Source organism: Tremella mesenterica, assembly GCF_000271645.1.
Source record: "Tremella mesenterica DSM 1558 unplaced genomic scaffold TREMEscaffold_6, whole genome shotgun sequence".
Taxonomy (NCBI): Eukaryota; Fungi; Basidiomycota; class Tremellomycetes; order Tremellales; family Tremellaceae; genus Tremella; species Tremella mesenterica.
Genome location: NW_006711230.1, coordinates 158456 through 173480, shown reverse-complemented (window position 1 = coordinate 173480; position 15025 = coordinate 158456). Strand labels below are relative to the sequence as shown.

The following is a 15025-nucleotide window of genomic DNA, read 5'->3' as shown; positions in this document are numbered from 1 at the left end:
CATGATGAGAGAGAAACAGAAAGAAAGATGTGAAGAACAACGTCGACTTTTAGGGTTCGGCCGCCGAAGAAATAGGAATTTCACAAGTTCCGACCGTCTCGTTATCGCTACATGCGCTACATGCTATATGCTACATGCTACATGCTACATGCTACATGCTACACTTTACATGCGACTAGCTATTCATGCTACATACTGTTCTACGACAAACTGGGATATACTATGTGTTTCGCACTCAGAAGAATGTCGCAGACCTTGTTTGTTTCATAAAGGAGCTTTCACATAACTTCATCACCGCAGGCAATCCTGTATTCCGAGACAAAAGGCAACATAGTGCGACAGCGAGGTCGTTCAGTTGCAAAAATGCTACTTGCCAGATCTCCCAGCACGTCTAGCCGCATCCGCTTTCGCTTTGGCACGTTGTTTATCTTTATCAGTCTGATCATCCGTCGAAATTGCCAAAGTTCTCTTATCCTTGGCCGTCTTCGCCTCGTCGCCTCGTCTCTTTACCTCTGCCTTTTTCTCCCTTTCCAGAGCATTTCGAAGGTCAGAGCTCACACTGGAGCGCTACTCGTCAGTTCAAAGTACCACATCTCCCCCTTTAACTCTGTCATCGGAGATCGTACGAGGTTAGCATGAAGGTGCGAGGAATCGTGAAGAGGGTCAACTCACCAATCCAGCTTTAGACCACCAAGGACCACCCATAGTGACTAACCCAACGAGTCCTCCGAGTGAAACAACTTTCTCCCATCCCGGTCTCCATATTTTGACCCAACCACTGACACCTTGAAAGGTGAACCAGAACAACCAGAATCCTAACCATTGAGGAGCATCGACACCCCTTCCACTCCCACTTTCATCTGCGATGCTATGCAATGTGCAACGTAGAGGTACGAGTAGTAGGAAGTAAGTGAAATGCTTTTGAAGAGCAGAAGCCAAAGAGACATGTAGTAAGACAATGATTGGAGCGACACATAGTGCTACGTGAAGAACAGGCATGTTGAAAGCCGAGGATAGGGTGATCAAGGGAGGTCCGAGAAAATCTAAATGAGTCGTCATCTACTATATCAGCAAAAGGGATGAGCGGGTCGAATGAGAGACATACGGAAGTCTTGATGAAAACATCGAATTCATCTTGTCGGACCTGTTCCGGAGTTCTTTCATCAACTTCTTCTGGTTCGGCTTCCTTTTCTGGAGCGGCAGATTTAGATGACGAACTCGTTCTCTGCTGATCTGATCTTGAGCCGGACGGTCTAGACGACGAGCTGGGTCGCTGTTGGGATGATGATGGCCTGGCAGAGCTTGACATTGTATTCAAGACATAGGAGTGTCAGAGATTAGGAAACACACGTCGAGGACGTTGGGTCAGACAGCTTAGTACTCGCGGTCAGAATGCGGGAGAAAGGAGGACGGATGAAGGGAACAAACACCAAGGGGAGTGAAATACGGAAACCCACAATGCCCTTCAAGTCAGACATCCCAAGCATTTACTTGTATATTTAGTCCAGAGGCGCTTGTGAAATCGTCGGTAGTTCGAGACCAAGTCTCGACTCTGATCCATCTGTCGATCCCATAGTGGGAAGAGAAGCAAACGGAAGACAGATGGAGGTTTCAGGCGGTACATAAGTAAACCACCTCCACCTCCACATTCCAAGTCCGCGTTCAACTTTTTTCTCTGTTCGCTCGTCTCACTAAACTTGTTCAACTACGGACCAACTCAGTCAGCTCTGCCATCATGCTTCGTCAACCAGGGACACAGATCAAGTAAGCTGTCCAGCTGTCACTATGTCTCCTCATCCCAGCTGACTTCAGACTGACTAACGTCTCCATAGTGCGGATGAAGAAAGGTGGCAAGCGATTCGAAGTTCGTCCACGCTCCCTCTCTGCCACTCGCCCTGTGTTTAGCTCGAACTAACGTCCAGATTGCTTGCTATAAGAATAAAGTCAACGAGTTTCGGTCCGGCATGTTAGCTACATGTTTCCTCAATATTTCGCCGCTGACGCCGTAGAGAACATGACCTCAGCGAGGTGTTGCAAATCGAGCAGGTCTTCTCAAACGTTCCTAAAGGGCTCGTGGCAAAGAAGGAAGATTGGGAGAAGGCGTTTGGGACAGCGGATTTGACGAAGGTCATTGCTGAGGTATGTCCTATCTGTCCTAGCCGTCTCACCCCGCCCTTCTTAGATCTCAACGAAAAAGGTAGCCGGTCTGATGAACAGATCCTTCAAAAAGGCGAACTACAAGTGAACAACCTCGAACGTTCTCATCAATTATCATCACTCAATAGAGAGATAGCTACCCTCGTATCGGAGATGACAATTGATCCCACTACTTCCCGGAAACATACCGTTTCCATCATCGAAAAAGCAATGTCGGATCTTGGATTTTCAGTCAAACAGGATAAACCCGCCAAAGCACAAGCTCTGGATCTGATCAAACGTTTACAGACCGATGGCATTCTTCCTATACGAAGAGTGAGGATGAGGGTAAGGGTCGTTCTTCCCGGCAAGGGAGGAGCCAAAGACAAGATCAAAGAGATGGTGGAGGAGGTCGAAGAGGAAGAACAAGGGCAAGAATGGGAAGCAGTGAATTACCAACATTACCCATTGGGAGTAACTAGCAGAGCTAATGAAGTAGATCGTGCAGATAGAACCCGGCGCCTTCCGGAAATTGACAGATTTGGTGATTAACGAGACCAAGGGCAAGGGAAGGGTTGAGAGTATGGGTGGAGTAGAGGCATGAACCCAGTCATCGTGAGTCTTTTCTCACAGCTAGACGATGCATTGTACTGATTTGTTGGACGCTCTCGATATCCTACATGTCTATCTGTGCATCTTGAGATTTAAGAAACCCTTTGTTGTACTTTCGCATTCTATGCATGATTCATGGTGTCGAGGTGACACATAGCTCGGAGATAAGGTCCATATACGCCTTACCGCCGAAATCGCCACAAGTGAACTCACTTCGGGAATAGCTTGTCCGGTCACTCTCCTCTTCCCAGCGGTCTATCCTATCTATCTCCTCAGCAAGCCATGTCCTACCAGAACAAAATCCTTCGCACTGCGAACGCCCCTCTCACCGCTCCTTCAGACATAGAGCAGCAGATCGCTCAGGCGCTGCTTGACCTCGAGACCAATGTTCCCGACCTCAAAACTGAGCTCCGCGCTCTTCAAATCTCTGCTGCTCGCGAGGTCGATGTGAAGGGAGGTAAAAAAGCCGTGGTCATCTTCGTACCCGTTCCTATGATCCGGGCATTCCACACCGTCCAACAGAGGTGAGTTTTATTGCTTTTCGCTTGGTGTCGGTGGTATTATCACCTCATTGCGACCCGGAGTGCGGGAACATTGGCGGTGGACCCTCGCACCTGATGAACGGTATCGCCGAGGTTGACGGCGGGACTTTTCAGGCCTGCCTCCCTCTGCTGTGCTGGCGTCAGGTGTGAGTGATGAGGGTCTGGAGGAGCAAGGGATGGGAGATCAGAGCACAGTCGCTGACACAGTCTTTCTCATTCAACTTACATCCTTCTCACTCGTTAAATTCGTCCGTCGTGATCATTCCACCCGCCCAGGCTCACTCGTGAACTCGAGAAGAAGCTCTCCGACCGATACATCGTCTTCCTCTCCCAACGTCGTGTCCTCCCCAAGCCCAAGCGTAACTCCGTGTCTGCCCAAAAGCAAAAACGTCCCCGTTCCCGTACTCTCACCGCTGTCCACGAGAAGATGCTCGAGGAGATGGTCTGGCCATCAGAGATCACTGGGAAGAGGACGCGTGTGGCCCAGGATGGTAGCAAGTTGATCCGAGTGTGAGTACAGTTTTCGGCCTGTTTCCGTTCCCTTCTCTTAGTCTCGGCCCTGTATTCGTCCTCCTTTTCCGAACCACTCATCCTATCGTTCCTGTCACAGAATCCCACCAATATATGTGAATTGATGATGCAACAATACAAGGGTGCCAAGCTGACGGGATAGCTATCTCGACCCCAAAGAACAAAACTTGCTGGAGTACAAGCTTGACACTTTCTCCTCTGTTTACAGGGTGCTCGCTGGCAAGGATGTCACCTTTGAGTGAGCTTTGTTTGCTTCTTTGTGAGGAGTGTAGCTCATTTTCAGATTCCCGATCAATTCCGCGGAGTGATACATTGTTCATGCATTGATACGACATTACCGTCCGGTCATGCTCACCCGCGCGCACTCCTTATTCACTAATGAACATCCTTTCACCAATCTCTGACGTGATACTCCTTTCCTATCTCATCCCAGGCTCCCTACTCTGCTCAAACACTGACCGCGTTTGTGATTTCCTCATAATCGGCGTGAGACTAGCATTTCCTACCCGACCATTCAGAACTCAACATTCCACCACAATCCTGACCCCTCACGACTTTAACGCTTCTCACAATCCCAACCTAGACTCTATACAGCTCTCACCATGTCGTCGTCTGACAAGAAACCCAAGAAGCCCACTTTCTCCTTCGGACCGCTGGAGCAGGCCATCATGGTTCTCGTGGCCATGGGCTTTGGTCAGTGGTTTCATTTCTGATCTTTTTCCCAGACCGTTGGTCTCCGTGTCATTGGTTGCCGATCCTATACTGACTCTCGCAGCTGCCAACCCATCTCTCCCTTACGCAGTGATTAACATGACGTCTGCCGGCGGTCTCCCCCTCCTCTCACCACCATTTATCATGCTCGTCATTATCGCTTACGCTGGGTATCATATCTTACTCCGTCAGGAATTCATTCGATCCAAAACCAAACCCAAGTCATCGTCCTCCAGTTCATCTTCATCCTCTCGCCCGCCAGGAGGCTCCAGCTCTAGTTCCGGAGGGTCAAGTAAACCTCCAACGACCTCGGCAGACGTACGCAAAGGTGGTGCTCCACCGACTTCGTCTTCGGGAAGAGTAGGCGATCCTAATCCGAAACTCGTGAGTGGGGGAAGTGGGGGAGATCCAAGGACCAACCCGAGTCATAAGGATTTCAAGCAGAACTACTTCTTGACGATGCAGGGTGAGTGCAGTTTCTCAATTCGTATTCATACTCTTCAACCTTGTCATATTCCCATTTCCTACTTAGGCTTCTGGCACGTCTTGAGACACCAAACCTCACTCTCAATGAGACTTCAGTTGTACGACAATGTTTGCCGGTTATGAGGAGTTCCGCTGACGTTGTAAGGACCGGGGAGACCAGCACTCGTCCCTTTCCAAGCAGGTCTCCGCCCTCCTCCGGGATCTCCAGAGGGGACCCTGTGGTTCAACAATGTCCCAGATGGTGAGGTATTGGCCTTGCCCCCACGCACCACTAGTCTCACGTTTCTATCTCGTGTGATATCTGGTGACTAATCTACTGCTCACATGGGCTTTCTTCGTATGACAACAGTAAAAGCAATCCCTCATTGGAACGCGATATGAGCGCTTGGCTTTCATGTCGTGAAGCTTAAGCGTCGCTGACAAATAGACGCGGCGGATCTGATGGCCCCACCGGTCGATCCCGACAAGGTCAGATCACTAACTAAGAATCCATGGGCTGGTGAAATGATCGAGAAGGAAATTGAGCTTTACAAACTCAAGAAGCGGAAGATAGAGGAGCAAGAGTAAGTAAAGCCCAACATTTCCTCGCCCTGCTTCACAAGTCACCCCTATACCGTGTTTCATATTTGTCAAGCAATACTGAAAATTTATTCGGAGCTGATCGTAAATAGGAGATACGAGAAAGTCGGTAATGTTCTTCAAAGTATCCTCGGTCTCATGTTGTGTTTGGTAGACATGCGTCTTGGGTTAGGTACGTTGTCTCTTACTTCCTTTCTCTTTGCTCGTCCAACCTCGCTTATATGGTTCCCTCACGGAAATGTATATTCCACAAAGTGCGAGAGGGTGGAACCAAATATTCTTCGCAGACGAGATCAAGAACTACGATTTGTACAAAAACGGGAAAGAGAGAAAATTGACTTGCAGCTTCCATCGTGTTCTTCCTCTGGCGTCATTTCACCGGTTTACATACTCAAGAAGGTATCGACCTGGAGAAAGAACTTCAAAAAGAGAAAGAAGCACTTCAGAAGATGATGTCCGAAGGCAAGAAGAGTGGATCATTGTCAAAAAACCAATTGCAAGACATTCAAATGAAGCTTTCGAGATTATGATATGTGAACCAACACTCATTTGCTTTTTCTCATTCACGTACACTGAGTTCGAGAATGACATGCATGAGTGAAATTCTTTGTCTTTTGTACTCTGACTAAGGAAAGATTTTGACATCCATCCGCAAGGATAAGATCAACGTGTTGAGACTGGAGCATCATCTCCTCTAATCCAAGACCACGCTCGGAGAGCAGCAGGCGGATTGGGGTGTACTTGTAAGACCCTTCTCTGTGGTTGTAAGTCCATACTCCCCATCCTCATCCTCAGCAACGTCTGCCTGTTCCGTCCACACACTGAGTCATCTCGAAGCGACGCTGATCGGGATGACAATCTCTCTCAAAATGCCGTGGGCGTGTAAATGTAATGGGCACGGAAGAAAAGCATAAAATGGACTTACGGGAGGTACTTTGTCCGGGAAAGTAGTACTGAAAGTAGGTAAACTCCCTTTGTTCAAATAGACCTCCTGATCTGCCCCCATCGTTGGAAAAGGATCATCAGGTATTTCTTGATGTTTTAAGTATTCTGCTAGACCATGACCATAAGATGTTCGTCTCCAACATGCCAAAACGACAGATAAGATGGTCAGAGCTACTCCGAGAGCTGAAAGAGCACCGAAGAAGGCCCAGGTGGTGATCATCAACCTAAATGCCGAGTTGGCGAATGATGCAGACCATCCTGCGATGAATCTGGGGTAAGTTTACCATGATCTATACATTCCCTCCCCCTCCCCCCTGGTTTCAAAAAGTATCGATATTGAGAATGTGAAGAGGGATCGGTGGAGATCATTGTACCACCCTCTGGAGGGATGGAGAGATGAAAACACTTGCCCCAATATTCAGGCTTTCAATAAACAGAGAGAAGGAGATCGAGAAGACTCACAATGCTGAAAAAGCGAGGAAAGCAAGGAATTGTCGACGTGATTCCGTTCTTGATGATTTCCATCCGAGGTAGGTCCATGGAATCAGGGACTGTGATGAGTTTTGCTATATTGGATTTCAAACGGGTGAAGACTCACGAAAAGCATTAAAGCGTATATCCCTTCAAATGTTTTACAAGTTCCCGAATGCATGTAATAATGCGCCACCCCTTTAGTCATCTACTCATCAATAATTTTCTCTCTCACAAATCGTGTGTTTTACCATACTTCAATGTGACAAAACCCAAAAGCTCGAAAGACCACTAATAGTGATGAAAGAAGAGAGACCTACCTGATCTATCCATAAAGCGAAAAACACAACCAGTAGATAAACGTCCAATTGCAAAACAATGCTCAACACCATGACTAAACGATAAATCTTATTAATCTTCTCGCTAGCTCCTATCCTTTGAAAAGTCTGCCAACCAAAATGATCCCTCAATTTCCAACACAAAATCGCACTTCCGACCAAAGTCACTGAGTTGATGACTAACATAGCGATTGAAACTGATATCCTACTCGTGACATAACTAGGAATGACGTTCAAACCCTCACAACTCTGAGTCATGGTTTCTTGAAAAGAAGAGCGGAATGAGAGAGATAAGGAGAGGTTGACAGCTGTCCACGTAGTTGAAAGAGTCAAAGAGATGAGTAAAGCGATGAGATGTGAGGTGGATTCAGTCACTAGCTATTTCCGTCAGTATTTTTTTTTATTTGATGAAGAAAGAGAAAGATTGACTGCTACTATAGCTAGACCAAGGATCCAGAGGAAAAATCCTGATAAGGTTATGTCGGTTCGTACTGTGTTGTCCAGACTATCGATGAGCTCTGTTAGATGGGTGACATGGGTGGGTGTGGATAGACCTACGAATTGACTGGCCAGCCCATGGAAGCGGCACATTGTTCAGTTATGACTTGATCCCCCGAATTTAATCCGCTCACATTGACGCCTAACACAGTTCCTGAAGGGTCTTTGATGGAGGTCAGTGTGATAGCGTTTTGGACTAGAGGTTTATTCCCATCTCGAATGAACAAACTCTTATGCGAAAGTCGTTCAATGGAAGATCGGAGCCGCTCTGAGAACGCTGCACCGGCATCTTTAGAACCGTTCTGAGATAGAAGATGAAGTAGTGATCTTTGGGATGCAGAGTCTCGTCGGGTCGGATGTTCGTCGTTCTTGTCGGTCAATTGATTGTCTTCCAATCTACGATCTCGGTCATGTAGATGATGAAGCTGCTGGAGCTTAACATCATCGTTATCCTGATCATCTTCATCTTCGTCTTCTTCTTCTTCTTCGTCGTCGTCGTCGTCTTCGTCATTATCGTCATCTTCTTCGACGTTATTCACACTTCCCGGGAAGATTCCATTTTCGGTGGAAGGCACTGCAACACCTGCCTCTACCTCCGCTGGCGTCCCGATCTGGGCTGAGACTGGGCTGGTAAATAAGGACGTCGGCGACGTCAAGGAGCCGGTCCCAGTCGGACTTTCCTTCGAGATCCCAGCCTCTACAACTGGCGTAGCTATAACAATCACCGTTGTAGTGGTTACTCCTGTTTTCTCACTCGTCGTTGTATGGCTGTTACCGTTATGGGTCCGCCCCGTCGAAGTGGTAGATTGTAACGATGCCGAAGTATTCTGATGGTGTACTTTTTGACCTCCCAGTAGATGACAATGATGACCATTCTCGTCACAAACTTCCATACCACCATAAGCATCATATTTACTCCCATCCGTGTCATTGGCCAACATCACTACAACAGCCGGTGCTGTTTTCCAATCGCCCACTTTTCCTGACGACGGATTACGAAAGACCAGGTTGGTGAGATTTGCTTCTTGGACGATATGTCGGAGTAGATGAGAGGTTTCTTGAGCTGATTGTGCGGAGAAAGCTGAAAGACCGGTCAAAGTTGCGCACATGGTCAAATGAAGGATGAAGAATAGTATGATACCTGGATGGGAGAGAGTATTCTATCTAATCAGCTAGACAGTGAGGATGAAAGAGGACTGACAGAGAGACTGAGTCTGACTCGGCCCAACAGAGCCCTTTGAGGTGACATTCCGACCTGCGGTATACCGTCCTGCGGTATTGTTGAAGAGAATTGGAGGGAAGAGAAGGTATGATCGACCTAAGATTGAGAAGCATTTGAGAAAAGTGGTGTAAGTCTGAGTTTTGACATAGGGCCAGAGAGCAGAATGCTTGACTACCAGGTTGTCAAGGCCAAGAATTTGAGACGAAACGGATCCTGATCACTGGCCACTGGACTGGTCAATTCGATAAGAGGCTAGGTCAGTATGCTCAGTGTGGTCAGTGAGATACTTGATCATCATGTCGTATGAGGGAGATGAGAAGTGATAAGGAAAGAAGAGTGTAGGGATCGGATCTTATATGCAGTCAACGTTGCAGTTGTCATCCGTCATTGAACATATCTCCTCATATCTTTCATACCTTCCCAACAAGACACCCTCAGCCCGCATGTTTTCGGACTTTGCAGTAGTGCTGGGACACAACGATGACAACAGACAACTGCATATCCTGTCTGGCGACTTCCAAGACGGCTAGTGTCGACCAGTCTAGTATAGCCCACCTCCGCCTGGATCCGATATGGTATCAGTCACCTCGCTACTTATCAGATGGACTCTCACGATCGACTCGAGCTTCACCGGACGAGGTCTAACTGTCCCTGTTGACGGTGTGAACGAGTCTACGAAGAGGATCCCCTGCCCCATCTCACTATGTCCTCAACCTTTAGAGACTTACAACCCTCCGTCCACCTGATTATCCGATTTATCGACGTCTGCTATTTGAGATGAAACGTTGGCCCTCAATCTTTCCAAGTGAAGTGGCCTGCATGATGAATGACACCAGATAAGAATATGGTATGTACGACTACTTATCTCAAACTCTCCTCACCGAACGCCTAGACGACCTGCTCCGAATTGCAGAATTCGCTGACGATTACAGCTAGCCTTCGCCCACTCTAGTACTCTGAACACACCTCATCACGCCATCGCCTCTCCTCCTTTGGATGTCCGCTAAGAAGACTCATTATCTAAGCAAGACCTTGCGCGACCGTCAAGAAATGAAAGGAGACACACGAAACATTGGCGATTTTGACACATGTGTCACAGAGCATCGGAGGAAGAAGCTATATCAAAACTCATTTAAATATCATATCCTCTCTCCATATCTCCCTCCGTACTCGCGCATCTCGTTACCAACGTCCCTCTGACTGAACCTACCTATCTGGCCTCAAATACTTCTTCTCCGCAAGCCCGAACATGCCTCGCCCTATCACACATCTTTCTCGCCTCCTCAACGCCGGTAGCAGAGTGACCAATAATCGAACTGGCCATCCTGCTTCGTCTCGATCCAGGGGCCCACCTGTTGACTTGCCCCCTCCTTACCCTGAATTCGCAATCAAAGACACGGATCCTGTCCCTGCATATTATCCTAGTGAAGATCCAGAAGCTTGGTCCGCGCCTACGAATATGCCCCAAACCTTGCCGCTATGGACCCTCGCCAATCTGCAAGAGGCTGTATCGACCTTCGTGTCTCCGGGAGGATCCATAGAACTACCTATCTCGCACACAGCCGAGCATCACTATCAGCTTTCGGGGTCTATCAACTGGTATGTCTCTGACATGATAACCTCAAGCCAAACTCCACTAGCTATGCTGAGTGGTGAGGTGTTGGCCGCAACTTTGGCGGATCTCACCTATTCGGATACGACAAACATCAACACTGACATTAGCGCGGAGGACGCCAAGTCACGATCTAGATTAAGAGAACGAGGTGTGGAGAGTTGGACAGAGGAAACTCCTCGTGTATGCGAGAGACTGAGGGTCTCTTTCGATCGCGTCATGTCCGGCGGCGAGCGCTGGCCAGGTAGAGTGGGGGAGGTTATGTGTGATCAGTCGGCGTGTGAAATACCTGTGGGCGATAGTATAATAATGTTATACTTTGAACCTCCATTGGCGGAGAGCGAAGTGCAAAGCTTCCGTACCGCCCAGAGGAATCCGAGGCCTCCGGAAAGCAGAATCTGGAACGATGACGAAGACGACTAGCGACAACAACTCTTATCAATCACCCGGTACCAACAGGACATGGTGGACTTTTCAAACCGGTGGGGGTGGGATAGGAAGATCGCGAGGAATGTGTTTCGGTCGGAGAGCAGCAATATGCAACTACAGATAATGAATGAGCTTCCATATTGGTTTGACGCCATCGTCTATATGCTCGCCTCCTCGTAAGCAGTAATACTGTTGTCCTCGCTCCTTCTCCCCCCTTTCCTTGTCCCATTTTGCCCACTCCATTGTCTGAAGGCCATACAATTCCCCTGAAATACGTTTTTAAACGCCATCGTTGGCTGAAAGGAGGGAATCACATCATCCGTAAGCGGACATGGCTATCCCTCTCTTCTCGATCGAATTCCTTATCTACTCCTGGCTCAACGACATAATCTCAACACTCGCGCTTCACTTCACACACCTCCACTATCTGCAACTACTACTATTACCACCATCTTGATCCAACAGCATGCCTTGGAAGCTGTCTCCCACAGCTCAGATGACTCTCAGATCCCGAAAGAGGCGGAGTACCGGACAAGGCAGCAACAACAACTATCCTTATCCTGTGGTAGATGAATCCAGTCAGTACTCGTCCGCCACATTGATCCCTCAAGACGTTGGCTTAGCAACGGGTAGCTCAAGTCAGGCGACCCTGGTTCAGCCAGTCGAACCTCCTCTCAGTAGTAACGACGAGTCGATTGTCGAATATGAACATCCGGCGCTTCCAATATGGTCTCTTGCTGAATTGCAGTACAATGACAACGAAAACATTGACCATCGAGGAAGTTTTCTTCTGCCCATAGAAAGAACCAAAGACTCCAATACCTACTCACTGTCGGGAACTATTCTTTGGACTAATGGAGCGCGCTTGAGGTTTGCACAGGACTCAAGGGCCGCGCTCAGTGCTGAGGTTTTGGCCACAACACTGGCCGCATTCACCTTTGCTGATCCGATGGGAAGCAATCCTATATCAAAGGAGTACGCACAAGAGTATCGCCGAATCAATCACAGTGAGGATTGGTCTGAATTTGCACCAAGAGTCGAGGAAAGATTCTACGGGGCTTTTTTCAGCGTGATAAGGGATGGCTCAGCATGGCCTGGAAGGATTGCCGAGGTGCAGTGTCACACTTGGGGCTGTACAGTACCGCTGGGAACCACGAGGATCACATTGATCTTTCAACCCGGCATGTCTATGGCGGAAGTTGAGAGATTCGGTCGTATACAGAGGGAGACGGTTTCTCCGGTAGGAATGATTTGTGATAATGAGGAGGAGGTGCTGGTTATCTATTGACCGCGGAGATTGTCTGAGAACATCAGTGCGCCAGGAAGGTACATGTGGTAGGGAGGAGAAGGCGAGGTCTGACACAGTGTAAATACAAGTACTAACTATCATGAATGACGTGGTGGCCGACGTGAGCTGCCTGTCGATTGGGTCCCGACTGTCATCTTTCTGACATGCAAATTTCATACGCATAATTTCCACTCACCGGCAGGGTACGACGAAAACTGCTTAAAGCACGTAGATAATGGACAGGCGGGGGAAACACGTAAACCCCTCTATCGTTCAAGTGTGATACTCCCCTTTCGCTTCTACACCTTGCCTCAGTCTTCAAACCCGTTTCACATGTCACTACCATTGATAGACGAAAAATCACGTCACTTGAGGATGAAAAGGAGATACAAACGTCGATTGCCAAATGTTCATCTGAGTATGAAAGTAAATGGTTCCAAGTCCTAAGTCTCACTTTGCCCGCCAGCCAATACTAATCATCCAGGTTCGCACTAAATAACCCTCCAACATCAGTTTATTCCTCCATCTCCAACAAACTACCAACACTAGCTACATTTGTCCAACTCTGAACCAACTTGAAAGTCTGGAAAATATCAAACATGTCCCGCCTACAACAACTCATCCCGAGTTTCAAGCGCGGAAAACATAAAAAGAGGACCTCGAAGACAGGCAGTACTCACTCCTACATCCCGAAGCCTTCTTCTTATCAGGACAACAGCAGTCTTAGTAATGCCCCTCTGATTGGGCCTAGTCATTTGAATGACAGGTCGGAGGATCTTGGATCAACGAACTTTGGTGACAACTTCCAGTGGGAAATTGTTTCAGACAATCCAGAAGTCTATGTCGAGTTCGATGAGGGAACAGAGACGCCATTCGAACACCGGGATTTGACTCCCTCTTCGTATGCTTCGTGGACGGTCGTGACATTAAGAGACAAGTACAACTGTCACGAACTACGTCGTGACACCTCGATTACTCCACCAACAATGACCCTCCTTTGGCCATCAAAACCCCATCACGCCTTAACCTCTTTACTCTACACGTAACTCAGGACTTCTGACACCAAGTACGGCGAAGTTAGACGGAGTTAGGCTAAGTAGGGACAATGGGAGCAGAAGTACGGCGAAGTTAGACGGAGTTAGGCTAAGTAGGAACAATGGGAGCAGAAGTACGGCGAAGTTAGACGGGGTTAGGCTAAGTAGGGACAATGGGAGCAGAAGTGCGGCGATGTTAGGCGGAGTTAGGCTAAGTAGGGACAATGGGAGCAGAAGTGCGGCGATGTTAGGCGGAGTTAGTCGAAGGAGGAAGAGGATGGCCGAGGGCTCGGGGAAGTTGGACGAAGTGCGTTGAAGTACGTCAAAGCGCGAGAGGGTTGGATGAACGTCTAGGAGGAGTAGATAATATTAGCTGAGAAGATCGCTGAAGTTCTTCAGCGATCCTTGATTGTTGTCAGTAGTGAAAGACAGATAGAGATAGCTATAAATCAAGATACATCGCCATCAGTAGAACAAAACCCTAGTTAGAGTAACTACGCCGAAGTACGCCGTAGTTACACCCCTTTCGACGTCTGCGCCCTCCTGGTTGGGTGAGACATCGACTCAGAGTGTGAAGTTAGCCGAGGTTCGTCGACCGTCGGTCTATTAAGAAATAGTTGTTCGACGGCCGTGACAACAACCATCTAGAGAATATGCTCGGATTTGGTACCTTCCTACTTGACATCCGAGATTTGAGCGACCTACGGCCCAATTACTATTATCTGGATACCGAGATCTACAAGACACTTCCTAACTGGAGCCTTTTAGTCCCACCAGCCGCCACATCAGCAGAAGCAGCCATCAGTGGAGAGGTATGGGCGGCTACATTGGCTAACTTTACTCATAGTGACGCTGAATCCACCAATATCCGACCTATCATAAGAGAAGAAGGTGAATCACAAGATGAATGGAATCACCGCAATTTGCATCCAGAAGATCATTGGACAAGTGAAAACCCGTGTGTCGTCGAAAGACTGCAAAAGTCGTTCAAACAGGTACTGGATGGTGATGGGCGCTGGCCCGGAAGAGTAGCAGAGGTGGAATGCCATCAACAGTATTGTGAGGTCCCTCTTGGCAAAAGCACTATCAAATTCATCTTTGATCCTTGTCTCTCCTTGGATGAGGTTGGTAATTTTTACACTGCCCAGCACAACAAAGAGCCCCCGTCTACAGAGGGATTATATCCTGATGATGATGATTTATTTGAGGACTAATCATGAAGTTCATAGTGGAATGCATCTCTTGTCACACTGATATCCAAATGAGAAAGTGGTTAAAGTGGAAGTACAGGACTCCATTACCGAGAGGAAGTTGGACTAACTAGGGCTTTCATTTGAGATAGTAATTGACCAATCCAAGAAACATCTTTGGATTGTATGAAACGATCAACGTTGGAAGTAGGTAGTACGATCACATGTCCTCCTTATACAACAGCGGTAAACTCCGCTGGTAGTAGTACATAGCCAGATCATCACCTGTTGTCTCTTCATCACTCATAGGAAAGTGCTGAATGAGCAACAGGTAAGTACATGCATCACTCATAGGAAAGTGCTGAATGAGCAACAGGTGACGGATACGATAGATCCGTCGA

At 48.0% G+C, this 15025-nt stretch overlaps 8 protein-coding genes across 8 annotated transcripts; 6 read left to right on the top strand and 2 right to left on the bottom strand.

Annotated features, from left to right (window-relative positions):
* Positions 1–366: 366 nt before the first annotated feature.
* TREMEDRAFT_62637 (uncharacterized protein) lies at positions 367–1309 on the bottom strand (the record flags this gene model as incomplete). Its single annotated transcript, XM_007004987.1, has 3 exons — positions 367–567; positions 673–1059; positions 1106–1309. The coding sequence occupies 3 exons, from the start codon at positions 1307–1309 to the stop codon at positions 367–369; spliced, it is 792 nt and encodes a 263-aa protein (XP_007005049.1).
* Positions 1310–1735: 426 nt separating this feature from the next.
* Positions 1736–2740, top strand: TREMEDRAFT_68862 (uncharacterized protein; the record flags this gene model as incomplete). Its single annotated transcript, XM_007005117.1, has 6 exons — positions 1736–1764; positions 1813–1864; positions 1923–1966; positions 2010–2139; positions 2218–2583; positions 2636–2740. 6 exons carry the CDS (start codon positions 1736–1738, stop codon positions 2738–2740), a joined length of 726 nt encoding a protein of 241 aa, XP_007005179.1.
* Positions 2741–3018: 278 nt separating this feature from the next.
* TREMEDRAFT_44204 (uncharacterized protein) lies at positions 3019–4158 on the top strand. Its single transcript, XM_007004929.1, has 4 exons — positions 3019–3272; positions 3567–3800; positions 3964–4059; positions 4105–4158. The coding sequence occupies exons 1-4, from the start codon at positions 3031–3033 to the stop codon at positions 4127–4129; spliced, it is 597 nt and encodes a 198-aa protein (XP_007004991.1). The 5' UTR covers positions 3019–3030; the 3' UTR covers positions 4130–4158.
* Positions 4159–4423: 265 nt separating this feature from the next.
* TREMEDRAFT_68860 (uncharacterized protein) lies at positions 4424–6127 on the top strand (the record flags this gene model as incomplete). The annotated part of the gene is made up of 6 exons (XM_007005115.1): positions 4424–4514; positions 4597–4998; positions 5164–5259; positions 5446–5581; positions 5690–5769; positions 5943–6127. 6 exons carry the CDS (start codon positions 4424–4426, stop codon positions 6125–6127), a joined length of 990 nt encoding a protein of 329 aa, XP_007005177.1.
* Positions 6128–6291: 164 nt separating this feature from the next.
* TREMEDRAFT_62633 (uncharacterized protein) lies at positions 6292–9098 on the bottom strand (the record flags this gene model as incomplete). The annotated part of the gene is made up of 8 exons (XM_007004986.1): positions 6292–6402; positions 6523–6811; positions 7005–7093; positions 7141–7221; positions 7334–7729; positions 7781–7856; positions 7910–9009; positions 9051–9098. 8 exons carry the CDS (start codon positions 9096–9098, stop codon positions 6292–6294), a joined length of 2190 nt encoding a protein of 729 aa, XP_007005048.1.
* A 1222-nt stretch (positions 9099–10320) lies between these two features.
* Positions 10321–11106, top strand: TREMEDRAFT_62632 (uncharacterized protein; the record flags this gene model as incomplete). Its single annotated transcript, XM_007004985.1, has 1 exon — positions 10321–11106. The coding sequence occupies one exon, from the start codon at positions 10321–10323 to the stop codon at positions 11104–11106; it is 786 nt and encodes a 261-aa protein (XP_007005047.1).
* A 472-nt stretch (positions 11107–11578) lies between these two features.
* On the top strand, positions 11579–12400 carry TREMEDRAFT_62631 (uncharacterized protein; the record flags this gene model as incomplete). The annotated part of the gene is made up of 1 exon (XM_007004984.1): positions 11579–12400. The coding sequence occupies one exon, from the start codon at positions 11579–11581 to the stop codon at positions 12398–12400; it is 822 nt and encodes a 273-aa protein (XP_007005046.1).
* Positions 12401–14087: 1687 nt separating this feature from the next.
* Positions 14088–14648, top strand: TREMEDRAFT_62630 (uncharacterized protein; the record flags this gene model as incomplete). Its single annotated transcript, XM_007004983.1, has 1 exon — positions 14088–14648. The coding sequence occupies one exon, from the start codon at positions 14088–14090 to the stop codon at positions 14646–14648; it is 561 nt and encodes a 186-aa protein (XP_007005045.1).
* Positions 14649–15025: the final 377 nt, after the last annotated feature.

Coding starts and splice junctions, on each gene's coding strand:
- TREMEDRAFT_44204 (XM_007004929.1), top strand. CDS start 3,031: ATGTCCTACCAGAACAAAATCCTTCGCACTGCGAACGCCCCTCTCACC. Junction 3,273..3,566: donor TTCCACACCGTCCAACAGAG/GTGAGTTTTATT, acceptor CCACCCGCCCAG/GCTCACTCGTGAACTCGAGA. Junction 4,060..4,104: donor GGCAAGGATGTCACCTTTGA/GTGAGCTTTGTT, acceptor GCTCATTTTCAG/ATTCCCGATCAATTCCGCGG.